We start from the raw sequence: 15960 nt of genomic DNA on the forward strand, positions 1-15960 counted from the left end.
CAGTTTTTCAAAAGGAAAAAACAGAATAAGAACTACGCTGTAACGGATATTCAGTAGCCTACCCTGATTAAAGAAGTGTGGTATGGATACAGAAGATGACAAAGCAACGAAGTAGGAAAGAAATTTCATAAATGAATATGTAAATCCTTAAATATTCATACATGCCTTAGAGTTTGATAAAGGAAGAATTTTAAAGGATTAGGGGAAGTCGTGCAATTCACTAAGTATGAAGTTAACGCTGAAGATTTTTTTCTGCTTTGTTTAGGAGTAGAGTGCTTTTATGTATTTTTTTTGGGTCAGATTAGCAGTTGGAATGCTCAGTTAGAAAAGGCATAGCTCTGGATGATAGCCTCCATAAGAATGGAAAAGTAACTTTTTTTCTTTTTTTTTAAGGTTCCTTGTTTGCTGCTTTGGGTATACGTAATAAGCAGGGATCCTGGTCAGGTCATTTAAGCAAAGGGGATTACAGTGTTTGGAAGCAGGCTTTTGGGTAGGTTATATCACAATGTAGATAAGCTATTCGATCACAGAATTTTGGAACTGAAAAATGGATGTAGCTCACACACAGTGGCAATCAGAAGGTTGTTTTGGCTCAGGAGAGTTGGCCGTGTCCAGCCTTTCACACTTACTTGAGCTGTCCTCCACAGTTATCCTGTCCCCTTTCTGTGGACTTCATTTTTTGGAGCAAGCAGTCTGCCAGCTTAAGTAGAGCTAATCTCTTACAAAATCTGTGATTCCCTGAGACATTTTGGTTTTTGAAGGTTGGTCTTTAAGCTTCTCTTGAACTGGATTAAATATTTCACTAATTTCAGTAAATGCTTAAGGTTAATTAAAAAACTTAAGTTCAAGGAAACTCTAATAGAACTTTTAAGGTGGCCTGAGAGTTACATACACTTAAGCTACTTTTAGATGAATTTTAATTAGTATGGGTTGTCTTTTTTATGCACATTTCACCACAAGCTATTCATAATTATATTTTCATAAACGCTTTTTGCTTTAGAGGGTTTTGAAATTTCTATTAATGTAGAAAAGCTTTAAAACCAGAGTATAATATTCTTAATGTTACATGTATCGCATTAGGGCTGTCTTAGTTACAGCATCCCTTGGCCTTTCAATGTGAATTACTGGTTCTTAACTATTTTAGGAATTTACATCTCTTTGAAAATGTATAAAAATTCCAAAGGTTTTACTTTCCTTATAAAAGTATGTGCTTCTCTGTCTGCTTGTGTGTGTGATGATTGGTTTCTATCCATATGTTCATACACACACATTTCCCATACCGTCTCCCCTCAAGCCCATTGATGGATTATCTGTAATCCTTGAACTCCCCAGGTTAATTACAGCATGGTCAAGTCTAATGACTTTTCTGATAACCTCTTATAACTGAGGGATGCTTCTCTACTCCTTATAGAATACATAGAGCCCAGATCCCTTATCAGTTATTAACTGTGTTTCCATCCCCCATCTCCAAGCAGTCTCTGGTGAAAATATGTGGGCCAAAGATTCATTTGTCCCATGCATACATAAAGAGGTAATAAAACCCTTTAACAACAAGTACACATGGTCTTTTGAATCCCTTGCCTCTGCCACCAAATTTGTTTAAAAATAAGCAAACAAATGTACCTTCAGCCTTCAATTTTTAGCTAAAGTATTGCAGACCTTTTTATCAATAACTGCATTGTGTACAGTAGTTGAGTTTGGGGAAGATGTTTAAGTTACCTAATTTCCTAAGTCCCTAATAAACCCTGTTTTCACAGAAGTATGATTTGGCCTTGTGTACGGTGAGCCAAATGACGTGACTTTAATGCTTTACTGTGTTTCACAGGAAAAGTAAAACTGCTTCTGAAGGAACTCTGGCTCTGTGTAAACACAACACACAGACTACCTGGTGAAGGCGGCAGATGTATCCCAGGTGAGAGAGAAGCTTACAGAAATGGATTTCATATGTGAAAGTAGAGAGGTTTACCATAGGCATTGCAGCTGTTAGTTTTTACTAGCTCCTGATTCTAACATTGAAAGAATGAAATAAACATGAATGAGTACTTGTAATTATACAAAACTCGTTTCCCTTCAGCGTGAATTTTAATCCCAGTGAATACATTTAGCTTTCATCAGAGAACCTTCAAAAACACTAGAAGGTCGAGTAGCAGAGGCGTACTGTCAGGTGGAGAGGGGAGACTTGAAGGATGCAGTTTCTTCAGAATCATTTCGTGAATTTGATCAATCCGTGAGCACTTTAGCTTCGCTTATTTTTAATGTAGTTTATCAGTTCCTTTAGTTGAACATCTTGATTTTCAGAGTATCAAGGAGGCATTCTAGCATATTCACAGTTATAGTGGATTTAGCTATCCTGAGTGGAAGGGGAGAAGATAGCTGTCTTGTATAAGACAAAAGTGCTACTTATTTAGCTTTTTGTCGTTTTACTAATTTCTTATGATTAGCTGCTGTAAATTCATGGGTCATTGAGGTTCTTAGTCTATGGAAACCTGCACCGTATTTTCCTCTCAGGCTTCTAAAGACAGTTTCCTTGGAAAAAAACTTTAAGGGACAAGTTACTGATTCTTACTTATGGTGGGCTTAGAACTTGTCGAGTGTACAGAGGCATATTTGATGGGATTTCGTTAAGTAGATGTTTCCCTCAGTTCACCTACTAGGTACCCACTGGTATTAACCACATGGTGCCCACAACTCCTAAATTAGTTCCCTCAGTTTATAATTTATCAGTTCATCTGTTTAGGCAGAAGCAACCGGGGGATGCTTTTTGGCCTTCTGTATCAATTAGCGTTCTATTTTAAGCATTTGATTTTATGTTGTCAAGCTGTTATTAAAAGAGCTGTTCTTCATTTCATAATCTAATGTTTGTATTTAAAAATATGCTTTTGAGGGATAAATATATTACGTTAATTTTTCCAAAGTAGAAGGGAAAACATGGCATCTTTGGAATCTTCTTATACCATAAGACATATTCTTTTGTTTTAGCTTTTCATTTTCATATGAGGGTGGTTACAAAAATAGTTTAGAGAATCCCCATGGATCCCTTAGCAGATTGCAGGATTTTTAACATTTTCAGTTACCAGTGATCAAAACCAGGACATTTGGTACAACCCTATTAACTAAACTGTGAATTTCACAGTTTTCCCCAGGGATCCTCCTTTCCTTCCAGGATGCCGTACAGGAAGCCTTTAGTAGTCATCTTGCTTTCACCTCCTCCAGTCCAAAAGTTCCTGTTTTTTGTTTTTTGTTTTTTAATTTCTTTTGTTTTTTACACTTTGGGAGAATATTATTTTGTAGAAAGCCCATTGCTTTGGCTTATCTGATGTTTTCTCATGTTATATTGAGGTTGTGTAAATAATTTAAGGCAAGAGCGTCACAGTGGTGATGTTTCTCTTTGCTCAGGGAGTTGTTCTAGGGATAGGTGATGTGGATATGTATTATCACTGGGCTCTAACCTTGATCACTTGGTTAAGGTGGTATCTGCAGGTTTTTATGTTGTAAAGTTACTCTTTTTTTCCTAATGAATCAACTTGAGAAAGATTCTTTAACATTGTGCAAATATTCTGTTTCTTTCTAATTGTCACCTGCTGATTTTAGCCTCCAGCAGTGGATCTTGCCTGCTATAATTGCTGCTTTATTCAGTGCTATCCTTTTAGCTTTGGTGGGAGCTTCTTTAGATTGGCTCCTGGGCCCTTCATAAATACTCCATTTTTTTTTTTTTTAAGTTGTTTACTTCTGGTACCGCAAGGTATTTCAATCTCTACTTGGATTTTCCCTCCCCAGCCCTATAATCAGCCGCTTATCCAAGGAGCCCTGGATCCTCTAGAAAACTTATTTTTAAAGCTTGCAAATATAATAAATGGTTATGGAATCAAATGTTTTTGTTAATAATTAGTACCACTGAAGTTTACCAAAATCAAGACCCTGAAAGGATTAGGTTTTTATAGGAACTTTGCTGTTGCATTATCATACTGAGTATTCATAGACCTCATCAGATCTCTTAGTTAGAGAGCATTGTACAGATATGGCCATGGGTAGGCTTGATATTATTTGATTTCAAATCACTTTTTGGACAGAAAATAGTGTTCTTTATCAACCTATGGGCACAAAGTTGTTTCTCTGCCACATTCTGCTGTTTGTATGGGAAGATTCATCCAGAGACCGAGTGAGCCAGCAAGGCCCGTTTTCATGAACGTGGATGTCTTTCCAGCTGTGTCATCCATCCACCTACCAGTCCGTCTCACCTGTCTGTCTCACTTTTCTTACTTCAAGACTAGCATACTTGTATGAAATGTATTGATTTTCTAGGATAATGTTTAGAAAGCAACTGGTTGCCTTTTAAAAAATGTTTCTGCTTACTTGGAATTAATATTTCAAGCATTTTGAACTGTTGTAATAAGGTTTGCTTTTTTGTTTTGTTTTTAAGTTTTCTTGATATTGTAAATACCTGATACCTATTTTTGTTCCCCGACACAGAAAAACCTGCCAAAGCAATCACCAGCTCCAGAGTGCCTGGGGAAGATGGTACGCTACCTCTAACACAAGGCAGCCCTCTCAGGACCTCAAATGTGCAGACATGCCTCACAAAACTGTCCATGGAGATAAAGGAGGACTTTTTATGTCAAAATGTGGAAAAACAGAGTTCCAGTGGAACAAATTGTAGTTCTGACCATGTTTTTAATGAGAATGGAAATCTTGAGGTTTTAGTACAAAGTCATCATGACAGTGGCAGCACTGAATTTGTTGACCATGATCATTTTTTTGATGACGATCTTCAAGCTGCAATTGACTTCTTCAGACTTCCCCCTCCTCTTCTGTCGCCAGTGCCGTCACCCCCTCCGATGGCATCACCACGCCCGGGTTCCTTACCTTCTTCATTTGTACCTGTGAGTTTTGCTCTCTGAGTTTGAATTACCAAGTGGGTACATTGTCTATCCTAATATGTTGTTGATGCTCAAAGGATTTAGTGATATTCTTGCAAAGACTATTCATTGTAGCCAATTTTGTTAGGGGGTAACATGAGGATTTTAAAAAGCATGCCACTACCCTTTGGATCAACATATATAATATGAATTTTTTCACTTTGTATTAGGGTTGCATTTTTGTTAGTCTTTCTCCACAACAAAATTACAAGTTTTCTATAGGAAGACTGTGTCTTCATTGTTTTTATCTGTTGATGTGGAATAACTGAATTAAAGACATTTGTATATATGGAGTTATATAGTGATAGGAAAATCCATGTATACAGCATCCATGCCCCTTAACCTAGTGTAGCTGAGTTCTCTACCTTTATTTGATGAATTCATCATGTTTTTGTGTGTTTGCTGAATGGTTTATAGTAGTTTCTTAGGAAGTTAGTCTTTATGAAGCAGATATATATATTTTTGGCTTAAGGAGCAGATACATGTTTTGCTCCTCGAATCAATTTCTTTCTTTACGAAAACACCATGTGTACCTGTTATGTTCCAGGGACCAGGCTAGACACTGGGTGTGCAGAGGTGACGAAAGATGCCATTGCCTTTTAGTAGGATTCATTGTGTGGAGGTGGGAGCAGTAAAGGAGCAAACAGATGCATTGCTGTGTAGAGCCCTGCAGTGGTGGAAAACACGCTCCTCAGGAGGATAAAGAAAAGCAGCTCAGTCCTGAATGGAAGCCGGGGCAGGTCGGGGGGCAGGCAGGATTCTTCTGAAGATTCGGTCCCCACACTGAGTTTTAAGGAGTGAGTGGGGGTGCTTCAGGTGGAGGAGCTGTTCTCACAAGAGTGCAGAAGCAAGGGTGAGCTCTGTGTGTGGCAGATTCATGCAGGTGAGACTGGGAAAGGCCATGTGCATCCTCCCAAGGAGTTCCCACTTTATCCTGAAGGGGGAAATCTTTGATGAATCCAAAGACGTAAACTGAAAGATAGATTGTTATTTGAAAGTTTCATTTCAGTATGAATGAGTAGGGAGTGGGGTGATAGTCAGAAAATAGACAAGACCACAGGTAAGGTAGCGGCTTAATAAGCAGCTCAAGTAAATTTTTTTTTTTTTTTTGAGACAGAGTCTCACTGTGTTGCCCAGACTGGAGCACAGTGGCGTGATCTTGGCTCACTGCAAGCTCCGCCTCCCAGGTTCACACCGTTCTCCTGCCTCAGCCTCCCAAGTAGCTGGGACTACAGGTGCCTGACACCATGCCCAGCTAATTTTTTTGTATTTTCGGTAGAGATGTGGTTTCATGGTGTTAGCCAGGATGGTCTCGATCTCCTGACCTTGTGATCCGCCTACCTCAGCCTCCCATAGTGCTGGGAGTACAGGCGTGAGCCACTGCGCCTAGCCGCAGCTCACTTAATTCTTGATACCTGAACCTAAGTTGTGGCATTGGTGTTAAAGAGGTGGGAACTGGTTTGAAAAATGTTATGAGGTCAGATGAGCAGCATTTGGTGACATTTTAAATGTGGCAGTTAGGGTAGATGGAGGAGTCCAAGATGTTGAAAAACAGCAAATATAAGAAGAGACCCTGTTTGGGAGAATAACGTATAGAATGTTAGATATGAGGCATGCATATACACAGGCAAGGTACTGGAGGGAGGCTGTGGTGGTGCACAGACGTTCAGGACCTGCCAGCGTTTGAGTGCGGTGGAAGTCATGCAGCTCTGATATCATCCAGTAAGAGTGTGGAGGAGGAGAAGATGGAGTCCCAGTTAGGACCCTGGGGAGCCGTCCCTATGTAAGTGACAAGTAGAAGAAGTTCGAGGAAAGGAGATTGAAAACAAGGGCAGAATAGACAAAATCCAGGAGATGGTGGTACTCTGGAGTTCAAAAGAGGAAAGAATTCTTTCAGTAGGAGCAAGTTGATGTCAGCAGCTGTTAATCTTCACCAGTCCACTGTTCTCTAACAGAATAGAGACAAGGTGGTTGATGGTGTCAGCGCAAGCCAAGTGGGCCACATGCTCTAGGCAGTTAACTCAGGAGGGGACGAGTTGGGGGTCAGGAAAAGGTTCTGGAGCAGAGGTGGCCGGAGAACGGGCTGGGAGGGAGAGAGCGTTGTAAGGGTAGCACAGGTGTGGTTGATGACATCAGTCAGGCTGCAGCACTCTGTGAGGACATGTTGGGGAGGAGGTATGTGGTGGGAGATACCCACAAGACAACACCCCTCCCCCCCTGCACAAGGCTGTACCGGGTACAAGTCAGATACACCAGAGGGAGAAGAAATAGAGAGCTATGAAGCCAGAGACCAGCAACCTGGGTCAGAGCCTTTGTTACTAGATGATGGGGAAGTAACAGTGTGCAAGTAGGAATGTTTGAAAGTTAAGAGAACAAACATAACCCTGTGTAGAGTGGAGTGTGGCACTTGGAAGCATGTCTGTTATTGGGGGAGGTGTCTCTCTGGGTTGCTGGGCACCCTTAAGGAGAGAGCAGAACAGTGTTGGACCAAAGCTGGAGAACTCCCCACTCACCACAGAGATTCCAGGCTCTAGCCTGCCCCTGCTCAAATGTGATTATAAAGATTCTTCAGGAAACATGTACTTTTAAAAAATAATGCATGTAATTGATAGTCATGTTAATCTGTTGAATTAGTGTTTGACAAGTATAATTCATATTTTTTAAGGAAACCTTCTTTGGAGAGTATGCAGATTCCAGCGACAATGACTCAGTCCAACTTAGAAATTCTGCTGAGTCCGTTTCAGAAGATGATACAGCTGAATCACAGAATTATTTTGGCTCATTGAGAAAAAGTAAAGGAAGTGGTACATGGGAGGAAAAGCTCAAATCACATGAAGCTATCCAAGCTCTGAATACATGGGAAGTAAATAAAGTGACAACTGCTGGACTTGAGACTTTCACAGCAACACTGAGAGAATCTTCTGCCACACACTCCTTAGTTGGTGAAAAACACTGGACCACAGCATCTCGATCCATGAGTGATAGAAAAAGAGACATTTTACATGAGACAAAGACACAAATGGAGGTTAGGGAAATGGATAAGTCAGTGCAAACTGAGAAGACCGTTCGTAAACTCACTCGAGGTCTGTGCATTGAGAGATTGTCTGCCAGCCCTGCACAAGAGAAGGAAGCTGCCCCTAGGAAGTCCGAGTTGTGTTCTTCTCACCTTGGCAAAAGGCCATTAAATGAACTCATGGAATCTGAAGGAAAAATCCCATTGTCCAAAATGATAGGATCACCCAAATCAGAGTTTACTAAGTGGACACGAATTAATGAAATCACTTCTGAACCAGACTGTATCACAGTTTCTGGCCATTTTCACGGACTATCTAGAGAATTGGAAAAGGAAAAAGAAGATACACAAGGGTTCTGTTTAGGAGAATCACCTGAATCAGAAGATGACGACTCAGGTGATGCAATGGATGTAGCAGGGCTTGACTTTGAAACCAGTTTTTCCTCGTCTTCTACCTTGGTAGCATTGTCTGTTGGCAGTAATCCCCAGTCTTCTTCTAGGTTAGACTGTGGTAATGATCCAGATGTTACTACTAAAGTTTTCTCTACTGAACCGCCTCATTCAGAACATAAATTACACACTAAAACTTTAAACACATTACATCTGCAGTCTGAGCCACCAGAGTGTTCTATAGGAAGAAACACCTTGGAGAATAGCCTGCGTGCCTTGAGCCCTGAATTGGGAGCATCTAGTTTTAATGATCAGAAGAGCAGTGGTATAGAATATGCAAAAGTAGTAAAAGACTTAACCAAAATACATTCACTTCCTCGGTCAGTATTTATGAAAGCTACAAAAGATGGGCAATGTGAAAGTCAAGATCCAAGAATTGAGCTCACACTAAATAAGCCAGATTTCACATCATTAATAGGTTCTCAGGCTGCCTTGATCAAGAGTGGTTTGGGTTTTGTTAAAAGTACTTCATGGCACCATAGTGATTTATTAAGGAAAGGTGGCGAAGAAAGTCTGAAAGCTAAATCAGAACATGAACAAAAGACTAGCCAGTTACAAAAGGCAATGCCATCCCTACAAAATAGAGGACCAACACCCAAGCCTAATCTTCTTAAAGAAAATAACAGTCCTGTAGAATTCAAGACCACTGCATCAGTGTTGCCTAATCAAGTATCAGTTATCACAAAACAGACAAGAACTGAGAAGGTTCAGAGTGCCAAATTGGAATACTTGAGGCCACACAGGAACGAGCCTACCTTAGTAACAGAAAATAATGGCAACAAAACTGGTATGTCAACTATAGCAAAATGTGCTGGGGAAAGAGATGATACAACACAAAACGTCAGGGAGGTGGCTGCTGTGCAAAGCATTTCACCAGAAGTTTCTGCCTCTAGGAGAAAATTAGATTTCAATTGTGCAGGTGGTTCTTCACCAGTAGAAAATTCTGATTGTTCCACAAATAGCAGAGTATCTTTCTCTTCTGAAAACATCCTTGTCCAAAACCAAGACATTGTGAGAGAAGCTGCAGTGCAGGGAGATGGGCAAAAGCAAAGGCAGCCTCAGGCCACAGATCTGGACTCCAGTGGGACAGATGGCAGTGAGGTGCTTCCAGCCACAGAAGTGACCATGTCAGGAGGCTTTTCTGTTGAAAAAACCAGCTGTGGAGACACAGGGAGATCTGGTGGTGAGGCCCTGGCTGTTGCAAATGATTCTACTAGCACATCACAAAATGCTAATGGACTTTGGAAGTTGAAATCTACGACTCCCGGTGGTGCTTTGCCTGAATGTTTTGGCACTGCAGACACTACTTTTTCTTCAGCATTTTGCCGAAAAGGAGAGACACAGGATACCTCCCAAAGTAGCCTGCCTGGTACCTTACATTGTTACACAGGCATTCGAGAAAGGGGAGACGACACTGAGGTGGAGGAGAGTGAGGCATTTAGCTGCAGTGAGGGGAGCGAACAGCAAGATGCTCCTGATGACTCGCAGAAAAATTCAGGAGATACAGATGCCGGTGTAGCTGAGGTGAGACCTTCCTTAGAGGTAGGTTATTTGACGTCAGCTCTGCAAGATTTTAACATAAGTACTTTTTCTGAGCTAGATAGACTTTCCACATCAGAGGTTGTGATGTTTCTTGAGAGCTGTCAATTAGGGGATTATAGTTCAGGGGACTCTGTTTCTGAATGTTCTAGTAAAGGAACTCTAAATAAAGAAATGAACAAAGAATTAAAGCCAAGTGAAATAGCAGGAGAAAAATACAGAAAGCAACCCTGTGAGGAGGAAACACTTGGAACCTGTGAAGAGTGGATTGAATCAGAGGAAGATGATTATTTGTTAAAAAATACAAGTCAGCTCACTCAGTGTTCTTTGGAAACTCTGTCTGAGGTTCTGACCAAGATTAGGCAAGAACTTCAGACAAATGCTGAAGATTGCAATGGTAAAGACACTGGCAGTTTATTGCTCTTAAATATAAATAACAACTTGACCACTGAGAATTTAAAAGAGAAAAGTCCATTTCGGGAGACAACTGGCTCCTCATCACATGCTTCAGAACCAGCCCCACAAACAGCTGCCTTGGACACTGAGGGCAGCTCTCCCATCGGCGGTAGGCCTCAGAATGAAAACACTGAGAGCAGACCAGAGGCCAGTTCAGATGCAGGCAAGCAAACCAATGGTGGGAAAGAAGTCCTGCCAGAACCTGTGGAGCCATCAGCCTTGTGCTCTGACTCTGTAACACAGCCATCGACAGAGCAAAGTTCTAATTGCGAGGCCGAAACAACATTTCAGTGTCAGATAGCAACAGTGACCTCAGAAGTTATAAATGTACTTATAAATAAGGATCAGAATCTAGTCATTGAAAAGGGGGACAACTGGACAATTATCAGCGGCGTAGCTGTCCTGCCACATGTGGACCAGGTCACACTGTGTGACTTTCCTGGAGACATCCCTATTTCTCAGGCTCAAGGAGAGTTGGAAGCCGGTTGCATCCCAGTGACTTCTGCTGAGAAGTCCCCAGAAGCCAGTCACACTGGCCCCGCATTTCAGGAGGTTCCATGTGGCAATAATCTTTCATGTCCCCAAGAAGATGTTTCAAGCACTGGTCAGAGCACCAACTTTGATAAAAGTCGTTTGCGAAATAGACCCGTTAAGCCTAGTATATGGATTAGTTCTCAAATATATGATCAGAACTTCGAGACTCAGATTGTTGCATCTGATCACACATATTATAACTCAAAACTAGAGCCATCTGGCAAAAATAAGAATCGATCAAAGGTTTCAAACAAAGATCAGTCAAACAAGCCAGTAAAAACTTCAGCATCGAGCAGAGTTGAAACTCATCAGAATGAAGTTGCTCAGTCATTTTCAGGGGAAAAAGCTAATACAAAAACTCAAAGAAGCCAAACTCAGACCATTTTAGCAAATGCTGATACATCCACTCCTACAGATTGCTCTCCTGACACTCTGAGTAAAATACGACAAGAGGTGGGGCCTCCTTTGCCACCTCTGCTTGCTCCTCTGATAGCTACACCTCCAAGGACTTCACAGCCACTCTCTCCACTGATATCGAGTTCTAGTCCTTCCTCACCAACCTCTCCCGTCGGCCAGATTTCTCCCTTATGTGAAACCCCAGTGCCTCCTGTCATGTCTCCATGGCCAGAGGACCCCAGACATGCCTCTCCTTTAGATCCTTCTCCATCTCCATCTGCTGTGTCAGCCAGTGAGAGGGTAGTGTCATCTCCTCTGCAGTTCTGTGCGGCCACACCGAAGCACGCACTTCCTGTGCCTGGCCGACTCCCACCCTGTGCATCTGGCCATGCTTCTGTGGGAGGGCCTCAGGAGAATTCTGTGAAAATCCTTGACACCATGTACCCAGAGTTATCTGCCAGGGCCCGGACCCTCAACATCCTCAAAGGGAATATTCAACTCACACGAGGCCCATCTGCTGACTGTAAGAATTTACCAGGACCTGCCAGTGCTATGATAGGATTCAAAACTATCACTTCAGCAGCAACTGCTTTTGTCAAAACTGGGAGCAGCTCTGGTGGTGACTGTAACCAAGACAAGTCAAGAGATTTGGGGACTCAGCAGGATTCAGGTGGGAAAAGAACATTGTCAGCGTCTACACTGAGAAGTGCTAAAAGACTGCGCCTGGACACTGGGTCCCCAGAACCAGAAACCAGGGGAGTCACTGCAGAAGGAATCCACAAGAACCTCTCAGGGAACCTCCCTCCAGCTAAAATTGCAACAACAGATGCAGAAAGAAGTTGTTCTAGTCCAGCCATCAGTGCAGTTTCACAGTTGCCTTTAAGCCCGAAAGAAACTGTGGAGTCCCATGATAAAGCCATAGCTAATGCCCTGAAGAAAATTGCAGAGTTTTCTTTTGATCTGTTACCTGTCATTCGTAGTCATGTATATGTGGGAAATATCTCCAAAAAGCCTGTAATGAGAGATCAAGAGAAAGAAGTTGTTTATGAATTTAGCACAACAAAAAAGGTATGTGGCTGCTCTTTTCTGAGTGCATTATGGATTACATGTCCTCAAAGACAGATGCTGTTTACTGTCAGCAAAATGTGTAGATGACCATGGACAAAGGTTTTACTGCAAGGATGAGAGTTATCCATGTAAACATTATGCCTACTTTATTTCTTTTTTTTTTTTTTTTGAGACAGAGTCTCGCTCTGTCTCCCAGGCTGGAGTGCAGTGGCCGGATCTCAGCTCACTGCAAGCTCCACCTCCCAGGTTCACGCCATTCTCCTGGCTCAGCCTCCCGAGTAGCTGGGACTACAGGTGCCCGCCACCTCGCCCGGCTAGTTTTTTGTATTTTTTTTTTTTTTAGTAGAGACGGGGTTTCACCGTTTTCGCCAGGATGGTCTCGATCTCCTGACCTCGTGATCCACCCGTCTCGGCCTCCTAAAGTGCTGGGATTACAGGCTTGAGCCACCGCGCCCGGCTGACTACTTTATTTCTAGCCAGCATTTTACAAATTTAAAATACGATAAGAGACTGGAGATTTGGTCATTTCTATTCATCAAATTACTTACTTTTTTTTAAAGTATCTGTCAGGACTAAAATTGCATATATCCACTTGATCCTGGCATGTTTAGAGGCTTAAAATTATTTTCTTCAAAGCTTCAACTTATCACATAATTTTTCTTTTCCTTGAGTGTTTGTTACAAATCAAACAGGAACAAATGCTTAGTGTCAAGAGAGGGAAAAAAGGGGTGGTTTAAATTTAAATATGTAGTTTATTAGGACTTTTATAGTTCTATATTTTCTAAATATCCGCTGGAACCTTGCATGGATGACTTCTAGTGCTAGATGGATCACACTTGGTGCTTATCTGCATTTACTTGGAGTTATTTTGGCATAAATATTTATTTTTTTAGATTGCTTACTTGCAGAAAGCATAAGGAGCTCTGTAAGTCACTTTGAAAGGAAATGAATGCATATATCAAATTATTTAATGCTCCTCTTAGGACAAAAAATGTTACTTAGTATTTTAAATTTAAACAGTATGTAGAGTAAATAAGAGTTTAGAAAACAAGAATGAGAGTAAAATTATATACTGTATTTCATACAGTCACATACACAGATTACATAAGGCAAAACCCAAGAAATTATGATTTATTTGACTAGAGGTAGTGACAGTGTGCAGCTAGGTCTTTTGAGACTTGCATTCTGGCATCTGCAGCATTACCAACCATAGGAAACAGACAGGTGTGGGGATCTCTTCAATGTCCCTGACCTCGATTCTCGTGACTTACATGCTAGGTAAGTTCTTACCAGTTACTACTGTGCTCTACCTTCTGATGTAGGACAAGTTTTATTTTTTCAATAGATACTTAAGTTTTGTAACTTTTAGATAATCTTTGGTAGGCTAAAGATAAATATGAGTGTACATTGCCATTTTAATTTTTTTTTCAATCCAGCATTTAGCAGAGTGCTTGCTTCACTCTATTCTCTCAGAACTAAAAATTCAGAAGATATCTATGGACCACAATTACATTCATGCCCTCTGCAGGGTGTATGTGGGTATTTGTCGGCAACTTGGAGACTTGGAAAGAGCTCGCTTGTTTTGCTACAGCCTGCTTAAAGAAGGTATGCTTAGATTGTGACAATTTTGTATTGAAAATACATGATTGCCTTTTTCCCTTATTCTGGAGTCTATATTTTCAGCTCTGTGATTACTGTGTATCTTTTAAAATAATGTTATGTTTTGTCCTTGAATAGCTTTAGCTATACCCAGCTGCACCTGGTCTTTACTAGGGCTTACTTATATCAGCACATATATTTCCGCTTGTAAATAAATGAGTATTTCTCATTACTGTGTCTATTTGTTCTGTGCCCTGGGCAGCTGCTTTAGAATTAGATATAGTTGCTGTAAAATATGAGAGGGATACTTTAAGTGACAAGCCAAACTGCTGTACTGCTAGATGGAAAGGGTAGTTACTTTAAGATAAAATTGTAAGCTGATGAAAAGAAGTAGATAACAGAAAGCTGAAAGGAGATGGTGACGTGAGGGTTGTCCTGTGATTCTCTTTTCTCTTTACTATTTCTTCCATCCCTACTAGTGGATCAGATTGGGAATCATTCTTTGCTATATCACATCATCAGTGTTTTTAAATCAGATGATGTACATACAAAACCTAATGTCATACCAGTCTTATCTCAGTGTTAAACATTTTACAGTCTCTGACTACCATGTTTATGGGGCTTATACATCAGGATAATTGAGTATATCCATCACTTTTACTGTTGTGAACGAAGCTGCTAAGTGTTTCATTTACCCACTTCATTTATTTGTTTACTCTTTCAGTCATTTATTCAACAAATCATTATGGAGTGAATGTTAGGATTTCTGTGGTGATTAAATTCATATGGAGGTACAGTTGTCCAGGGGGACTGACAGGCCATTGTCACATCACAAAAACACACATGAAGTTCAGCAGTTGGCGGGTGGTGGGACGGAACAGGATGTGGGCTCGGCCAAGACCATGATGGATTTCTTGTTCTTCCTCAACCACAACAGGCCCATTCGTAGCTCTAGCTTTTGTGCTGACAGCTTTCTTGCTCTGTTTCCCTCAACTCTTGCGTTTCACTCCGTTTTCACATACCTTCCTAGTCATCCTGGATCCCTTATTTTTCTTTATTTGCCTTCATGGCACTTACCACTTCTTAAAGATTAAATATTTTGTTTGCTGTCTCTCTGCTCCTCTAGCTTGTATACTCTGTAAGGAGATAATTTATTTGTCTTGTTTCTACTCTGAAGTGTCACCAGATAAACATAGGATTCAGAAATTAACAGATCAAGTTTAGTGCAGTGAGATTATACTTTGAGCTACCTATTCTTAGGTGTGTCAATGATAGATAAAGCAGAACAAAGAAAACTAAAAAGATGTGATTGTACAGCAAACAGGATAAAAATCTTTACTTTGGAAGGCTCTTGACAACTTCTTATGAAATTAAAACATTCATTTATCCTGTGGCCCAGAAATTCTACTCATAGGCACTTATGCAGCAGAAACACAGAGTTAGATCGTTACATCATTCCATAAACTAGCACACGGATGTAACATCTTGACTCATAGGAGCTCCTAACTGGAAACAAATGTCCATCAGCCAGTGAATGGAAAACATTTTGATATATCAAGCAAGCACTTAAATACTACTTGGGTATACAAAGGAATAGACTACCAGTGTATGCAACAACATGGATGAATGTCGAGACCAACCTGCTGAGTAGGGTAGCTGGACAGAAGAGAGTGCATACTACACAAATCCATTAATAAATATTTGAGAAAAGGCAAACTAATGTAGAGTGACAATAGATCAGGACTTCTCTGTATCTGGGGTGAGGTGATTCACTGCAGAACACAAGAACGAGAGAATTTTTGGGATGATGGTATTGACTGTTGTGGTGGTTTCATGGATTTAATCATTTGTCAAAATTCATTGAACTTTAAAAGAGTGTATTTTACTGTCTGTAGACTACAATTAATTTTTAAAAAAGAGACAAAGTCAGAATGTAGGAGAAAGTATTTACAACAAAAGAATTGTCACCTAGAATTTATTAAAAAAATT

General features: G+C 40.7%; 1 protein-coding gene across 1 annotated transcript in view; it reads left to right on the top strand.

Moving 5' to 3' along the window:
* ICE1 (interactor of little elongation complex ELL subunit 1) overlaps positions 1–15960 on the top strand; it is a 66869-nt gene that overhangs the window by 28878 nt on the left and 22031 nt on the right. Inside the window, exons 11-14 of the mRNA XM_010376017.2 lie at positions 1826–1912; positions 4471–4880; positions 7582–12372; positions 13809–13977. Of these exons, the coding sequence (XP_010374319.2) occupies positions 1826–1912; positions 4471–4880; positions 7582–12372; positions 13809–13977 (5457 nt within the window). The remainder of the gene's footprint in view (positions 1–1825; positions 1913–4470; positions 4881–7581; positions 12373–13808; positions 13978–15960) is intronic.

Source organism: Rhinopithecus roxellana, chromosome 3 (genome assembly GCF_007565055.1).
Source record: "Rhinopithecus roxellana isolate Shanxi Qingling chromosome 3, ASM756505v1, whole genome shotgun sequence".
In the NCBI taxonomy this organism is placed as follows: Eukaryota; Metazoa; Chordata; class Mammalia; order Primates; family Cercopithecidae; genus Rhinopithecus; species Rhinopithecus roxellana.